This window comes from Pezoporus occidentalis, unplaced genomic scaffold, assembly GCF_034315485.1.
Source record: "Pezoporus occidentalis ecotype Australia unplaced genomic scaffold, CSIRO_AGI_Poc_V1 ctg130, whole genome shotgun sequence".
Lineage (NCBI taxonomy): Eukaryota > Metazoa > Chordata > Aves > Psittaciformes > Psittacidae > Pezoporus > Pezoporus occidentalis.
This window is the reverse complement of record NW_026913104.1, coordinates 318,457-332,798: the sequence shown is the minus strand read 5'-3', so window position 1 is coordinate 332,798 and position 14,342 is coordinate 318,457. Positions and strand designations below refer to the sequence as shown.

Below are 14,342 nucleotides of genomic sequence, written 5' to 3'. Positions count from 1 at the left end.
ATCCGATTTTGAAACTCTGCACGTGTGCCTGGCGCGAGCTGCGAGCGGCCGCCAAGGTGTGGCTGCTCCAGCAGCCAGCACACTGGATGGAGGCATCTGGGACCAGGGGGCTTCTTGTCAACGCTGCCTTCGAGCACAGGGCTGGGTTGCTTTGCTGAAGAGTCTGTTTATCACCACCAATGTGGTGAAATAAAGCAATGAGCACCGTTCCGGGTGTTGCATATCCATCTATGCTCTTGGAGTGGTAGTTTAGAGGGGAGCGGTGCTTGGGAGAAGGAATTGTTCAGGGAGAGGGACCACCCTTGGGTGGCAGCGATGGCTCGTGGAGTGAGATGGAGCTTAGTTGGTTGATTGCTGTTGACTTGGGCAACACCCCTGCCCATGTCTCTGCGAGCACTGACCCATTACAGGTTATTTCAGTTCACTGAGAGCTCCAGCATGCCACAGTGGTTTGGTACCCAAAGATGGAGCAGCAGCATACTCACAGCAAAGAGAGGGAAGAAGCGTGGGGTCTGGCTGCTGCGGCCAAGCCCAGCACCCACTGCACGAGCTGGCAGGGAGATGCGGTGATGGGTACCCGGCTGCAGGGGGATGCTCAGCCCTTGGCGTGATGCGGGACGGGTGATGCAGCCGGGAGGTTGCGCAAGGCGCCCGGGCGTAGCTCAGTCTGTACCTTGTGGTGCCAGGAAATGGTGAGTGGCATGTTTCCTGTTTGCGAGCTGGTGGTTAAGGTTTCTGCTTATGAGTTGTGTCATGCTGAATTTGGATGGAAATTGGGATTCGGTTACAAACGCATACAAACAACCTCTTAAAATCTTTTTTTATTCTTATTTCTTTGGAGTACAGTACCTTTTCCAGAAGCACTCGGTGCATGGGGGGGGGCTAGTTTGCCAGCAGATCCTTTGCATTAACTCCTGATTTCAGATTCATCAGGTTTATTTAAAGGCTGCAACTATAGTTATGATGACAATCACTAAAGAGGAGAAGGCAACCTTGCCAATGGGGAATCACACAGGACCTCCCATCCGTGCCCTTCCTGTAGGGCTCCTCAAACCAGGACCAGTGCAGGTCGATGTGGGGGCTGCATGAAGTATCAGTGATGTTTTGGATGAGTTTTCCCCATGCACAGGAGGACTAAACCCTCTCTCTTGTCCCCCAGGAAGCTGCACAGTGGGATGAAGACGTACGGATGCGAGCTGTGCGGAAAGCGGTTCCTCGACAGCTTGCGGCTGCGAATGCACTTACTGGCTCACTCAGGTGGGTCCGGATGGGGATGCACGGGTGGGATGGAGGACGGAGGGTGGGATGCCCTCTGTGCTGAGGTGCTGCACCTGTGGGGCTCACACATCCTGTCAGCAGGAGAAGCATGTGGCACCGGCTGTGCCCTTCCCAGGGCAGCACGTTGCAGCCTTGGCCTCCAGTGCCCAGTAATTTGATGGATTTAATTTTTCTTTTTTTGGAATTTGTTTTCAATTCCTTAATTGGGGAAATATTTTCCGGGCTGAGCAGCTCGGAATAGCAAACTGTGCGTGCACGCAGCTGCGTGTTGTGTTGGTCCAGCCCTGCTTGTTCTGTGAGCATCGCCTCCGTGCCGGATCCCGTGTGCATCCTAGGGCCGCCCTCGCTGCGGACAGGCGCCCACCGCACTTCCATTAGCAGAGCTGCTGTGGAATTAGGCGTTCTCTGCCTAATGAATCTAACCAGCAGGTTCACATGATGCAGGCCCTTTAATTAAATAGATAGGGAAGGGCTGGAGTACTGTGCTGGTGGGAAGACTTGTGCTCGGCAAGTCAATGAAGGCCAGTGTTTGGGCACGTGGGCCCTTGTACAGCAGGGGGTTAAGGTGAAGAAGCGCACATGGCCACAGGACCCTGTGCTCAAACGTAGGTGGGAGCCCTTGTCCCACTCCTTTGAGGGCAAATCATTGGGGTGCAGGTACTGAAGCCAAAGCTGTGCTTGCAGGTGGCTTTGCAAGGCAGCTAGATTGTATTTTACGTTTTTAATAGATTTTTGCCTATTTTTTCCCCTAATATGATATCCCTTTTTTCCCCACTCCCCTTTGCCTGCACTGAGGGGCACAGGGCAGAGATGCTTGCCTTCTGCTTTTCATGGTGGTGGAGCTGACCCTGACCCCAAATCCACCCCAACACTTTTTGGGTTGGACACCAGCTCCTTGGGGGGCCTGCAGGCAGTACCAGGTTACTGGAGCTCATTCCTGGGATGCTGTTCCCTGAGATGCTGGTTTCCCCCCCAGCCTGGGGTGCAGGATGCTGGTCCTCCCATTGCTGGTCCCCAGGATGCTGGTTTCCCCCGGTGCTGGGGTGCAGGATGCTGGACCCCCTGTTGCTGGTCCCTGGGATGCTCTTCCCCACTGTCCATGGGGTGCAGGATGCTGGTCTCCCCATTGCTTGTCCCCCCATTGCTTGTCCCCAGGATGCTGGTTTCTCCCGGTGCTGGGGTGCAGGATGCTCATCTCCCTGTTGCTGGTCCCCAGGATGCTGGTTTCCTCCAGTGCTGGGGTGCAGGATGCTGGACCCCCTGTTGCTGGTCCCTGGGATGCTCTTCCCCACTGTCCATGGGGTGCAGGATGCTCGTCCCCCCATTGCTGGTCCCCCCCGTCGCTGGCGCGCGCGGCTCATGTTTGTTATGGTGTCGTTGGCTCGCAGCCCGTGCTGGCGGGCGGCCAGCTTTGTGGGTACAGTATGTACAGTGAGCGCGGAGCCAAGCGCCGCAGCCGCAGCGTTCACCGGGGCTCTCGTTGTTATGATTCCTGCCGGTCCGGCGGGCGGGGGCGGGGAGGGCTCGCAAGCGGCCGCCGCGGATTCCAGCGCTGTTATTTATTAAAGCAGGAGACCTTTGCACCTCTCCCCTCGCCTCCCCCCTCGGCCGGCCCGGGATGAAGCGGGGCTGTGCCAGAGCGGCGGCACGGGGGCTCTGAGGGGGCCCGTGGGCGGTGGGTTTAACTGGGAGGTCCACGTCATGGTGATGGCAGGTGCCCCCCTTCAGCAGCCCTCTGTGCCAAAGGCAGCAAATGCTGTGTTTAGGAGAGGTTGGCGAGTGTTTACGGGAGAAACCTGATGGTAAAGGAGCATTTAAACTGGGGACCAGCCCGTGGGGCTGTGGTGCCCCCGCAGCGCGGTGGGTGCTCGGTGGTGTTATCGCTGTGGCCTTGTAGGTGCGAGGTAAATACTCAGCCGAATGTTTACACTCCAGGAGGAAGCGTAAACGGAAAGCCTTTAATGCCGGTAAAGCCTTTCCCTGCCTGCTGCCCGGCGCCTGCAGCCCTGCGCTCCCAAAGTGGTAAAGGCAATGTTGAGACACCCCCCTCCCTGGAAAATGAAGTGGAGGTGGAGAACACAGCTCCGTGGTGGTGTGGTTGAGACGTGCCTTAGCTTTGACCCAGGGAGGCTGGTCCTGGTGCCACCACTCACTTCTATGAAGCAGATACTTGGGGGGTGCACTTGCTGGCATTCAGGGGTGCCAGTCACCACCCAACCTGTGCTGAGCTGGGTTTACTCCCCAGGACAGGGAGGAAGCAAGACAGGTTTCTGCCTCGGACCCCACTTGCTTTGCCTCTCATCCATCAGAAGGATCTGCCACGGAGATGGCTGCCGTGGCATCCCTATGAACGGGGGCAAGCACGAGCAGCGCACAGGGATGCAGGTGGGCAGCACGCAGGCAGCACACCCGCAGCCCCCTGCCCATATGGCCAAGGGCTTCCCTCTGCACCCAAATGTGCTCGGTTCATCCCATTCCCTTAGGAGGGGCTGCAGGAGAGCGCTGCTGTTGGGGGGGGGGGCTCACCCCATTGCCACCCCCTTGCCCCGGTGGTGCCGGTGGGGCGATGGCAGCTCAGGCCCCTTGCCCCGGCCGGCGGTGGCTCTGGGGCAGGCGTCCCCCCCGCCGCGGCTGGCCGGCGTCCCGCGCTCGGTCCCGGGTGATGTCAGCGGCCTGCCGGCAGGTCTGGATGTTCTGCCAGCGTTCCCGCGTTTATGATCATCCGCAGATGTGCATCCAAGAACACACTGTACCCACAGCAGAAATTAATGCAGGCTTGACTGCCGGCCAAGCCGCGCACACGGGGGAGAGGAAGAAAGAAAACAAAAACTGTTTAATGCTGTTTATAAATTATACACTGGCTGATGAAAAATACATTTCTCTCCCCCCACCTCCCCTCCCTCCCTCCCCATCCTCTCTGCCTCGAGAGCCTGAGCTGAGACCAGAAGAATATGGTTTGCTTTTGAGCTCCTGTTTTGGCTGGGTTCCTGGACCCGGGCGCTGGCTCGGAGCCAGTGGCTTGCTCCCCCCCGCCGCCCTTACCTGATGAAACACATTGATTTTTCACCCGCTGCCACCTCTCCCCACCCCCCCTCTCGGCTGTCCCTTGTTCCCGATGGGTTTGGTGCGGGGAGCCCAAACCCCTCACGTCGCTGTGCTCCCCATACCAAAGCCACCCCAGGGGCATCCCTCTGCCTTGTTACCAGTAAACGTGCGTGGCCATCGCTGCCATTTCTGATGGGTGGGGGAAACTTCCCAAACTTCCCCCGGGGTTGCAGTGCCGGAGCCCCCCCTTTCCTGGGGTACATGGGGGGCAAGAGCCCCCCATCCCTGCCCGCCCCTGCGCATCCCTCCCCACGCACTCGCCAGCCATTTATGCGGCTTTTGTGGTGTGTTTTTTTCCCTTTAATACCACTAATGTTTATCATTTGCCCAACAGGCTTGACAGATTTTGTTTCCTGTCGAGCGCGCGGCTGCGGAGCCCCCCCGGTTGCCAAGGAGCCGCCTCCCCGCACCGTCACGGGCTGATTTGGTATTCCGCGCGGCGCCCCGCCGCATTTCTGTATGCAAGACAAAGTGTTTTGATGGAGGACGATTGCAGGAGTGTCTGGAGGCTGTTTGGAGTTTTATGGGCTGTGCAGTACGCGCCGTGCTCTCTCGCTCGCCGAGCGGGGCTGACAGGGCTTTGGAGGGGGTTTGTCATCTTTTACCCACCAAGAGGAGGGAGCAGCGGAGGAGAGGGGGGAATGGTGCAGGAACCGGCCCCTTATGGCTCCTTGGCTCAAAATCAGGATGCTTTTCTCTATCTGTACATGGAAATGCCCCCTGCTCCACCCATCGCCATGTGGCGTGGGGTTGATGGGGCTGGCAAGGGTTTGGTGGTGATGTTGCTGGTGGTCCCCTGTCATTCACCCCGAGCCCCCACCCCATCATTCCAGGTGCTTCCCCAGCCTTGCTGATGCATGAGGTGGTGCTTGGAGCATCCTTCCCGTTAGAGCTGCCCGTGGTCTGCGTTCACTCAGGTGATGATTGTGGTGTTTGGCCAGGAGAACCACCAAGACCCCCCGGTCCCTCCCTGAAGCCGGGGAGGAAGGCGTGCGGTGATGGCGAAGCGGTGGCACGCCTGGGCTTATCCTATCTGCTGGCTTAGCTGGGCATCGGGCTCAGCTCTGGAGTCCCTCGGACCTCCTGAAGCCTGCGCCTGGCTCCTTTTCCCATATCCAATTATTGCCTTTTGATAGCACTCTGGGAGAAGAGGAGGTGAAGCTCTTTGCCTCCTAAATCCAAGCCTGCTCCACAGCTCCATCCTTTTCTGGCCCTTCCTGGGTTTCTCCGGTACGTTTTTTTGGTGTAGAGATTTTCACGGCTATCTCTTGCACTCGGGTGAAACAGGGGAGAAGGGAAATGATGATGATAATAATAATAACAGCAATAATAAAAATCAAAAAGCAGCTTGATGTGGGCAAAAGAAGAAAGCAAGAGAATGGGGTAGAGAACAGGCTAAATTTAAAATTGTAATTGGCTGACTTCCACAGGCTTGCGGGTGTTTTAATGACTCATAATAACTTCATTTAAAACCAGCTGAGCAGAAAATAGATTGGAGAGGAGCCTCAGGCCATTATGGATTTGTGTTTTTTTGAGGAGCGCTGTTTTGGGCAGGCAGGAAGGCGCTGGCGGAGGGCTCGGCTGCGCCGTGCCCGGGTTGGGGGTCTGCCCGGCAGAGATTGCACACGCACCGGGCACGCCACTGCTGCTTCCCCCCTTTGCTTCCCTTTTGCTGATTAAAAATAGACGCCTTGAGGTATTATTTTAGCAACGCTGTGGTTTGGTGCTTTTTTTTCTTTGCACTTTTGATGTGGTAAATGGAACATAAATAAAATTGTTTTTGAAATTACTGAATTAATTAGGTAGTAAAGCGACGACAGTGCATAAATTTACTCGGCAATTTTTTTTTTTAATCCATATTTCCGCCCCCCACCACCTTCTCACCAATTACAGCCTGTTAATAATATATGATCCCAAATTTTTGTCGATCCCCTGTGCTGGGGGAGGGAGGGGCATAGATGTTGCATAGTGCCGGCGTGCTGCAAGCACGGTGGGGAAGGTCTGGGTCCTCTCCCCCACCCTCCTCACCTATTTCCTATCTTCCTCCCACTTTACCCATCCTCTTCCTCCAAAGGATGCTCCCTACAAATCGTTTTCCTTTTCCCTTGTTTTCTCCTTGGATACAGTTTGTATTGTCAGGGCACCTCTCCCTACAGCTCATTGGCTTCCAGCCCCATGGATGTTGATCTCATGGCCAGGGATGGGGGCATGGATGGATTGAGTTGGGAAGGGGCGGGAGGCGTTGGCTGTGCCTGGCCCCTCTGCTGTGCTCCTTGGCAGGGAGAGGGCTGGGAAGCTATGGCCATTGAGGGGCTGCAGACCCCAGTTAGGGGCCGGGCAGCAGCAAGGGCAAGTGGGTGAAGCATTGGTGTTTTTAGCCAGTTCTGGGATGTTTTACTACTTCCTACCATCCAAAGTGCTAAAACTGGAGAGCCTGTTTCTGGTCCCCAATAAAGTAATAAAAGTGAATGGGTGTTGGGAGGAACTGTTGCGATGATAGCGGCTAAAACCGGAGGAGCTCTGATCTCAGATCCAGCTCAGCCCGGATTGTGGGGAGGGGGCTGCAGATGGTGCCCGACTCAGCTCATGGGGATGCCCTTTGGGTGCTCATCCTGTTTCTGAGCGCTGCCTTAAGCCCCACTGCTGCTGGGCTGCTCCTTTGCCTTTCTCTTGGGGTCTGTTAGCTCAGGCCAGGGCTGCCCCTCGGAACCGCTGCGCCGGGGGCACCGTGGTCCTGGCAGGGAGCGCGAGGGGCGGCGATGACTCTGCACATCGTGGCTCCGCGCGGCGCGGGCACCTTTATGAGGCACAAGCTATAAATTTTCTCGCGCGGATATAAATGTACGCGGGGGGGCTGGTGCCAACCGCGAGGCTCGCGCCGGAACACGGCCGATCCTTGGCAGCACGCGGAGTCCCGTTCCGTCCCGTTGGGAAGATCATCCCCACATATCTGTGTAGTGTAGGCGATACGAGGCGCTCGCTAAAAATACCCTCCCTGAGCGTGTGCTTACGTTCGGAGGGCTAATGGCTTCGATGGGTGTCGTTTAAAGCATGGGGGGGGCAGAAAGCCGTGACACGGGCTGTGGATGTGCTGCTTTCCAACATGTCCTGCTCCTTTTAATAACAAACAGCGAGCCGCGGTGGTTTTTTTCTGAGCCCTGTTATAATAAGCTCAGATGTTGGATGACATTTTTCCCGGTGACTCACATAGTAAAATTAACCTTGAACTATTTACATATTCAATCGCCGCCCTCCCTCCTCCTCCTCCTCCTGCGCTCCCCCCGCTCCCGAGCGTGTGTACATTACAGGAATCCTGGCTCCGTATCAGGTTTTGTTTTGCTGATGAGAAAAAAAAAAAAAGAGAGAAAAAAATTCCCGGGCCTGGAGTACACATCTACTTGAGGGAAAGAACACGCAGTCCTGGCCTTTGGAAATTGGCAGGCGGCGTACTGTTCCCGCGCTGATAAGAGGTACTGTAAATAAAACTGTACGGCAGCGCCTGCTGTAAAATGCCCCGTGTCTGTACTCATTGTTCTGACAGCTCCGGCTTTTTTTGGGTCCGCTGTTTTGGTACACACTGTGCTTCCTTACGTAAGTGAGCGCGCCCAGCTCCTCCCGCCCTGAGCCCTGTTTATTTTCGCCTTGCCAGGAATTTTTCCTGCCTCCCCCCCCCCCCTTCTCCTTCCCCACCACCCCACGGCCAGATGCTGGCTGCCTTCCCCTTCCCTTGCTGTGCCTCTGTGGGCTCCCACTGTCCCTCCAGTTGTGTGGGTTTGGGGGGCACCAGCACACGTGTCCTCCCCCCTCACCCCATGTAGAAGTGGGGCGAGCAGCAGCAAACCCCACGTTCAGCCAGGACTGGGCACAGGACCCCCTGCACCCAGTGGGATGCACTGCCCCTGAGACCTGTTGCTGTGACACGTTGCTGCATCCTCGTGGATCACGCTTCGCCGCGGTGGGGCTGGGAGCATTGAGTGGCGATGGAGAGTCATTGCCTAGGCAACTGCCGGCTGCACATCGCCTGTGCTGCGGGGAAGGGGGGGGGGCAGCCCATGGCCGCTGCCCCATCGATCCCCAGCCCCTCGCCATCCCGGGAGTCCTCGGTGCCCTTTGTGGCCACGCTCCTCTCTCTGCTGTGGGTGAAGAGAGGAGCCCACGGGCAGCAGCCACATCCCCACAGCATCCCACATCCCCGAGAGCATCCCCTTGCCCAGCAGCACATGCAGAAGCTGCCCCACCACCCTCCCCACGGTGCCCCACAGCCCTTTTTGTTGTGCTTGTCCCCTCTTGATGGGCCATGTGGCCCGTGCACACCCGGGTTGTTTTGAATGCAAACTTGACATCACGGCGAGGGCGGCGGAGAACAACATATGCACAGTAAACAGGCAGACTGTCATATTGATTAACAGATGAGACCTCTATTATCGATCAGCACTTGGCGAGAAAATTTATCACTTTTAATTTCACCGCTGCCAAATATTTCTGCCTGAGAGCCAGCCGTTACTGAGACAATTTAAAGGCAAAGGAATTCTCTTTTTAATGCAGCTCATGATACCTCCTTCTCTCCCTGTCGCCTTTTCTGTGCACCCTTGTCCAAATCCCACCCCAAGAGGGGTGGAAGGGGATGGGAGATGCTGTCTGGACCCCTGGAAATGGGTGGCATGGTACGCTGCGGAGCAGTGCCCCCACCTCAGAGGCTGCTCTGTCACACTCAGCTCCTCACAGCAGATGAATCAAACCCTGAAATCTAAGGAGCGGGCCCATGGCTTTGTCCCGCAGTGGTGCTTCGGATGTGGCCTGTATCGTTAATCTGTTTTTATCTGGAAGTTACTTATCTGCTGCTGGGCATCCTGTTTTTCCTCGCCTGAACTAGCAGCACGTGTTGATAGCGATTTTCTAAGAACTCCCCCATACCGCACCTCTCTCTGGCAGTCGAAGGTGCATCCTTGGGTACCACCTGACCAGATGCATCCTTGGGTACCACCCTCCAGTACCAGCAACGGCGACTGCAATGGGAAGGGGCAGGAAACCAGTTGCAATTGGGTGGGTTAACAGTGTTAGTGAACACATTGATGTTTAATGATTTAAAAATTATAATAATGTTAATGGTTAAGCTCAGCACTGCTTTCCATGGCTGTGCAAGGGATATAAGATGTGAGGCCTCTCCACTGCACAGGTCCTGTGGCTGTAGCGGTGCCGGTGGCCGCAGTCACATCCCTTGAGTAACCCTCCTCTCTCCTTTCTCTCCCCAGCGGGTGCCAAAGCCCTGGTCTGTGATCAGTGCGGCGCCCAGTTCTCGAAGGAAGATGCCCTGGAGACGCACAGGCAGACGCACACAGGTACGTGGCCCTCCCTTTCCATCCTTTGCTTAGGAACAAGTTTAATGTTTGGGCTGCCTTTGGAACCCTTTGCCCAAGGGAGAGCTCAGCCCTTTGCAGTTCCCACCTCTGACCTGCCCAGCTCCATTTCGTGCCTTCCATTTGGTTAAGGTAAGTCGGCTGCGTTCTCTGCTGAACTCTTAATTGGAAGTGGGTTTGTACTTACACTGAAATCTGCGTGTGGCATTTGTCAGGGAAACCTTTAGAGCTTGGATGTTTGCTGCTGACTGGGTTTTGGTTTTGCTGAGCTCACGCTGGTGCTGTTGGTAGCAGGAGGAGCGCAACCCATCTCCGGGGTTGAACCAAGCATCCTTGCACCACACAACAGTGCCCCTGGGGTTTTTAAGCCACATGCACCAAAATTCCACCAGCATCACAGCATGTGGCTACTGCAAGGGTTTAAGAGAAACTTCCCAAGGGATAAATACCCTTTTCAGGACTGTTTGGCTGCTTGGGAGCCTATGAGTGATGAGTTACAAATGATTTGTAAATCCCAGCGTGTGCCCATAGGTTTGTTGCTGTTTTCCAGAGCATTATTAGGAACAAATGTGCTGCATCTGGAGAGGTTTTGTGGTGCTGCCATGAGGTGTCTGTTGTGAACATGGCTGCAAGGGTCTGCTGGGTGATAGGTCTGGGCAGTGGGTGTGCAGCCACTCATAGGACCCAAGGACTGGGGTTTGAGGAGGGCTGGACCCTGCTGTGCACAGGAAAGCTCTTTGTCCTGTGCTCCCATCTCCTCTTCCACTTAAACATGGGTTTGAGGCACTGGTTTGAGCGGCACCATTGTGTTTATTGCTCAGCATTAATGCATGCACGTGGGAAATGATATTGCAGCAAAAGCAAGGTAATTTGTTGCCTCCACAAGCAAAACCCTGTCCCTTTCCAAATGGCTCTTGGCGGTTGGCTTCTGCCACGTTCCACCTATTGCGCTTCCCAGCCCTTCAGCCATCACGGAGCACAAGGAGCTCTTTATGCACCTTGCAAAGGCCGCCTTGCCCTGGAAGGGTTTGCTATGGGGCACAGCAGAGTTCGTGGCTGGAGGGTCCCAGGTGGAGCCCGTTCAACCTCCCCAAAAGAGGCTGGAGCAGGGCAAAGCGCCCGCTCCTCCTCAGGCTATATCGGGAGCTGTTTAACTGAGCACAGGCTCGGCTTTCAGCACCGAACACCCTGACAAATGCCACTAGCGGCGGTGGGTCGGCCGCGGGGCTGGCACGGGGAGCCCGGCCGGGGGCTGAGGCCTGAGCAGCGATGCAAAGTGCTGTGTCAACGGGTGGGAATAGCTCCGGCTGTCACCCGATCTGGGAGCGGCACTGCCCCGGCACCAGTTCATAAATTGTAAAGTAATTGCTCTCCTTATTATCCCGTGTCGTGCGGCTGGAGGCCGGCTCTGCGGCTCAGGGGCTTTTGAAGAGCCGTGTGTACTGTAGGGTGAGGAGGAGGAAGAGGCTTGTGATGGGGCAGTGAACTGAGCAGGCTGGCTCTGCTCAGGGATCAGTGGCCAAGCCCAGGCAGGGACTTACAGGCAGCCAAGCACACAGCTCCCCGGTCCCGTGTACTTCCCAGACCTGTTGAGGATCCCAGGTGGGAGCCCGGCTGTTGAACAGCTCTTTAGCAGTGACAGCACCCAAAACCATCCGGCAGATGCGGAGCAGCCACGTGGCTTTGCTACCAACCTTGGCACTCCTGCAGAGATTAAAGCCCCTTCGGTTGCTGGAACCTGGGGCTGGAGCATGCCAAAGCTCAAAGGGCGATGGGGAAGCGGAGCCCGGGGGACACGGTGACCCGTGCGGGGCTGGTTTATCATCACTGCCTCCAGCTGGAAGCACAACAGCGCAGCTCAGTTACGTGGCAGAGCAGGGCTGGGTGGCCAGGGCAGCCAGAATGAATCGCTTCCTCTCCTCGGGTGGCACGCAGAGAGCCCTGCCCTGGCACAGAAGACATCCCTCCCCTGCCACTGCTATAATTAACCCTGTTCCTAAATAACGGCATCTGCCAGAACGGGTGTTTTTTGGGCGTCCTCCCTTTGCCCTTAGCAGCAGGATCGTTGGCAAAAGACCTTCCACCCTTCCAGGGGAAAAATTAGCCCTTTTTGCTAGAGATAGAGATGAATTCCCTCAAAGATGGCATCAAGAACTGAGCGAGGTGTATCTGGTACAGGCTGCCTGAATGCACACACATGGCTCTGGCACAGGGTGTTTAGGGGAGGATGCAGCACTGGTTGCTGCCAATCTTTTCTGCAAGGGGTGGACATGTTGAAGGGTTCTTGGGGTCTCTTGTCAGCAGTGGGGCTGTTTCTTGGGCAAGTAGTCAGGATCTAGGACCCAGGACCCCCTTTATTACACTTACCTTTTCCTACTGCCCTTATCGGTCCTCTGAACTATAGAGCAAGATGTGAAGGCAGCCTGTTGTACATGTGCTGTATCAACCACCGCCCGTCTCTTACAGCAGTAAACCTCCGCCCTGCTTTCTGAGGCACAGTAAAAGCAATAAGAACGAATGAACGAAGAGTTTCTGTGTGCAGTCCCGGAGCTGCTGTGCCTGTTCCAGCCCCACAGGCTCAGGGCTGAGACGCCCTCTCCGGGCATTCACTGTCCTTGGCCCCCATCCCAAGGCAATAGGAAAAGCAGCAACTGTTTTGGCTCATCCTCCAGCAGCGCGTACTCGGTGCCACGCTGCAGGGGGGAGCGTGGAAAATTCCTTACCCTTCTCCTAAAATGTAGAGGAAAAACAGAAATGCACTGGGAAGGCAGCCTGAGAACCCCCGGCCAGCGCTGCAGGGGTGCTCGCAGGCCCATGATGGTGTTAATGGGTTTGGGCTCGACTCCGGGCTTTATAAATATCAGAGGTGACTCGTCTGGAGTTTCCTGCCGTGTGCCAAGGCAGTTAACGCGGGCGAGCATGTGCATGGGGCGGTCAGTGGGCAGGGAGGCTCTGCTCCCGACCCACTGCACATGGGCGTGCTCGACACCCAGTACCGAGTGCTTGTTCTTCGGTAGGTAGTTGACTCCTTGACTTGTGGGGTCAGCGTGCCCCCGGCTGCTCTGTGGAGGGTGTGTGGGAGCCTTCGTCATCCCCTGCCCACGTCCCCTGCCCGGCGATGCCTGCACCGGGACGCAGGCATCAGAGAAGAGTTAATAAAACCAACGTGTAACTGAAAATTGAAAAGCTATAAATCTTTCCCCCTTTCCCCCCTCCTTGTTTTTTTTTGTTGCTGGGATGTTGGTAGCGTTTTGATTTAATAGTTGGCCAAACACAAGGGTCTATTTTATTCAGAGTTTACAGGCCTCAGGGCTGTTATTCCTCCAAATTTAATAGCATTGAAATTGCAGGGTTGGCGATAATTTGCCTATCACTTTCTGCTCTCCCATTGATGTTTATTGTCAGCGGGATGGAATCTCAATCGGATTCACTTAGATAACATGTCTGTTAAACATTTAGATAATTGTGCCATCATTAACTTGTCACATTATTTCAGAGATTCAAAACAGTCGTGCGGTAGAAGCAGAGGTACAAAGGGAGAAAAACCCGGCTCACAGGAGCAAGAACCTGGGCAAGGAAGCGGTGGTGTCGGTGGGATGCCCTGCACCGGGTTCTGTGGAAAGCCTCAAGAAGCTCAGCCTTTCTCTCTGCCTTGGCAGGGCTTTAACCACTTTTTACCCCCAAAGCAATTTCTGCTCCTGTTCTAAACGCACACTGAGGTGGTGCCCTGATTTATTTTCACTATTCTCTTTTTTAATACCAGAGCACTCAGTGTTTTCTAGTAGAAGAGCATTCCAACAACCCTATTGTGGTCTTGGGTTTGCACAGGGGATGCTTGGGAACCCGGAGGAGATGGACGGGGTACCATGCCGGAGCTGCACCGTCACACAGGGCAAATTAATATTTAGTCCAATTTGTTACGTATTTGCTTTATGTCCTTTCTTTTGCTTCAGTTTCTCAGTCTCCAAGTGGTACCCACCTAAAAACACCAGTGATGCGATTGATGTACATTGTGCTGGTTTTCTCAGTTTTGGAAATTAAGGATTTTAAGCCAGTGGAAGGTTGCATGGAAGCTGGGTGACACGAGCCATAAATTATGTTGAAGCATAAATTCTGTTTGCCTTAAGCTCAGCATGGCACCGTGAGCCATGGGATCTGCCGGGATGCTCCTCTGCCTCTGATGGCACCAGCAGCCGTCTGCAGTGTCCCTGCTCTGGGTGACTGGGGTTTGGGATATGTGGTTCCTGTCTCTCCACATCCTCTCCCATGGCTCCATCGGAGCAGTGCCCAACCGTGGGCAGCCAGGGCACTTGCTTGCCGAAACCAACCCAGTGTCTTCCCAGGCTGCCTGTGACTTTCTATTACTGTTTGACGGGACTCTGGGGAGTTTCTGGAGCGCAGCTCAATGGGGCTTCTGGGGGAAATACACGGGATAGCATTTTTCTCCATAGCCAGTGCTAATGCACTGTAGTATTAAGTATGCTTAGAGGTAATTATCCCTTCCATGCTCAGCTCTGTTCCATGGTCCCAGCTGGGGGAGGGAGCACAAGCACAGGCGACGCTGCACGGTGATGCCCAGACCGTGCTTTGTGGATTGTCTGT

At 55.4% G+C, this 14,342-nt stretch overlaps 3 protein-coding genes across 5 annotated transcripts in view; 2 read left to right on the top strand and 1 right to left on the bottom strand.

The window, feature by feature from the left end:
* Positions 1 to 14,342, top strand: part of UBE4A (ubiquitination factor E4A) — a 130,252-nt gene that overhangs the window by 47,251 nt on the left and 68,659 nt on the right. The gene's annotated exons all lie outside the window — the stretch shown is intronic.
* ZBTB16 (zinc finger and BTB domain containing 16) overlaps positions 1 to 14,342 on the top strand; it is a 70,435-nt gene that overhangs the window by 40,934 nt on the left and 15,159 nt on the right. For all 3 annotated transcript variants that reach the window (XM_062608589.1, XM_062608588.1, XM_062608587.1), the window contains exons 3-4: positions 1,160 to 1,257; positions 9,636 to 9,722. In XM_062608589.1, coding sequence (XP_062464573.1) covers positions 1,160 to 1,257; positions 9,636 to 9,722 — 185 coding nt within the window. The remainder of the gene's footprint in view (positions 1 to 1,159; positions 1,258 to 9,635; positions 9,723 to 14,342) is intronic.
* The window catches only part of SIDT2 (SID1 transmembrane family member 2), a 553,125-nt gene that overhangs the window by 530,961 nt on the left and 7,822 nt on the right, over positions 1 to 14,342 (bottom strand). The gene's annotated exons all lie outside the window — the stretch shown is intronic.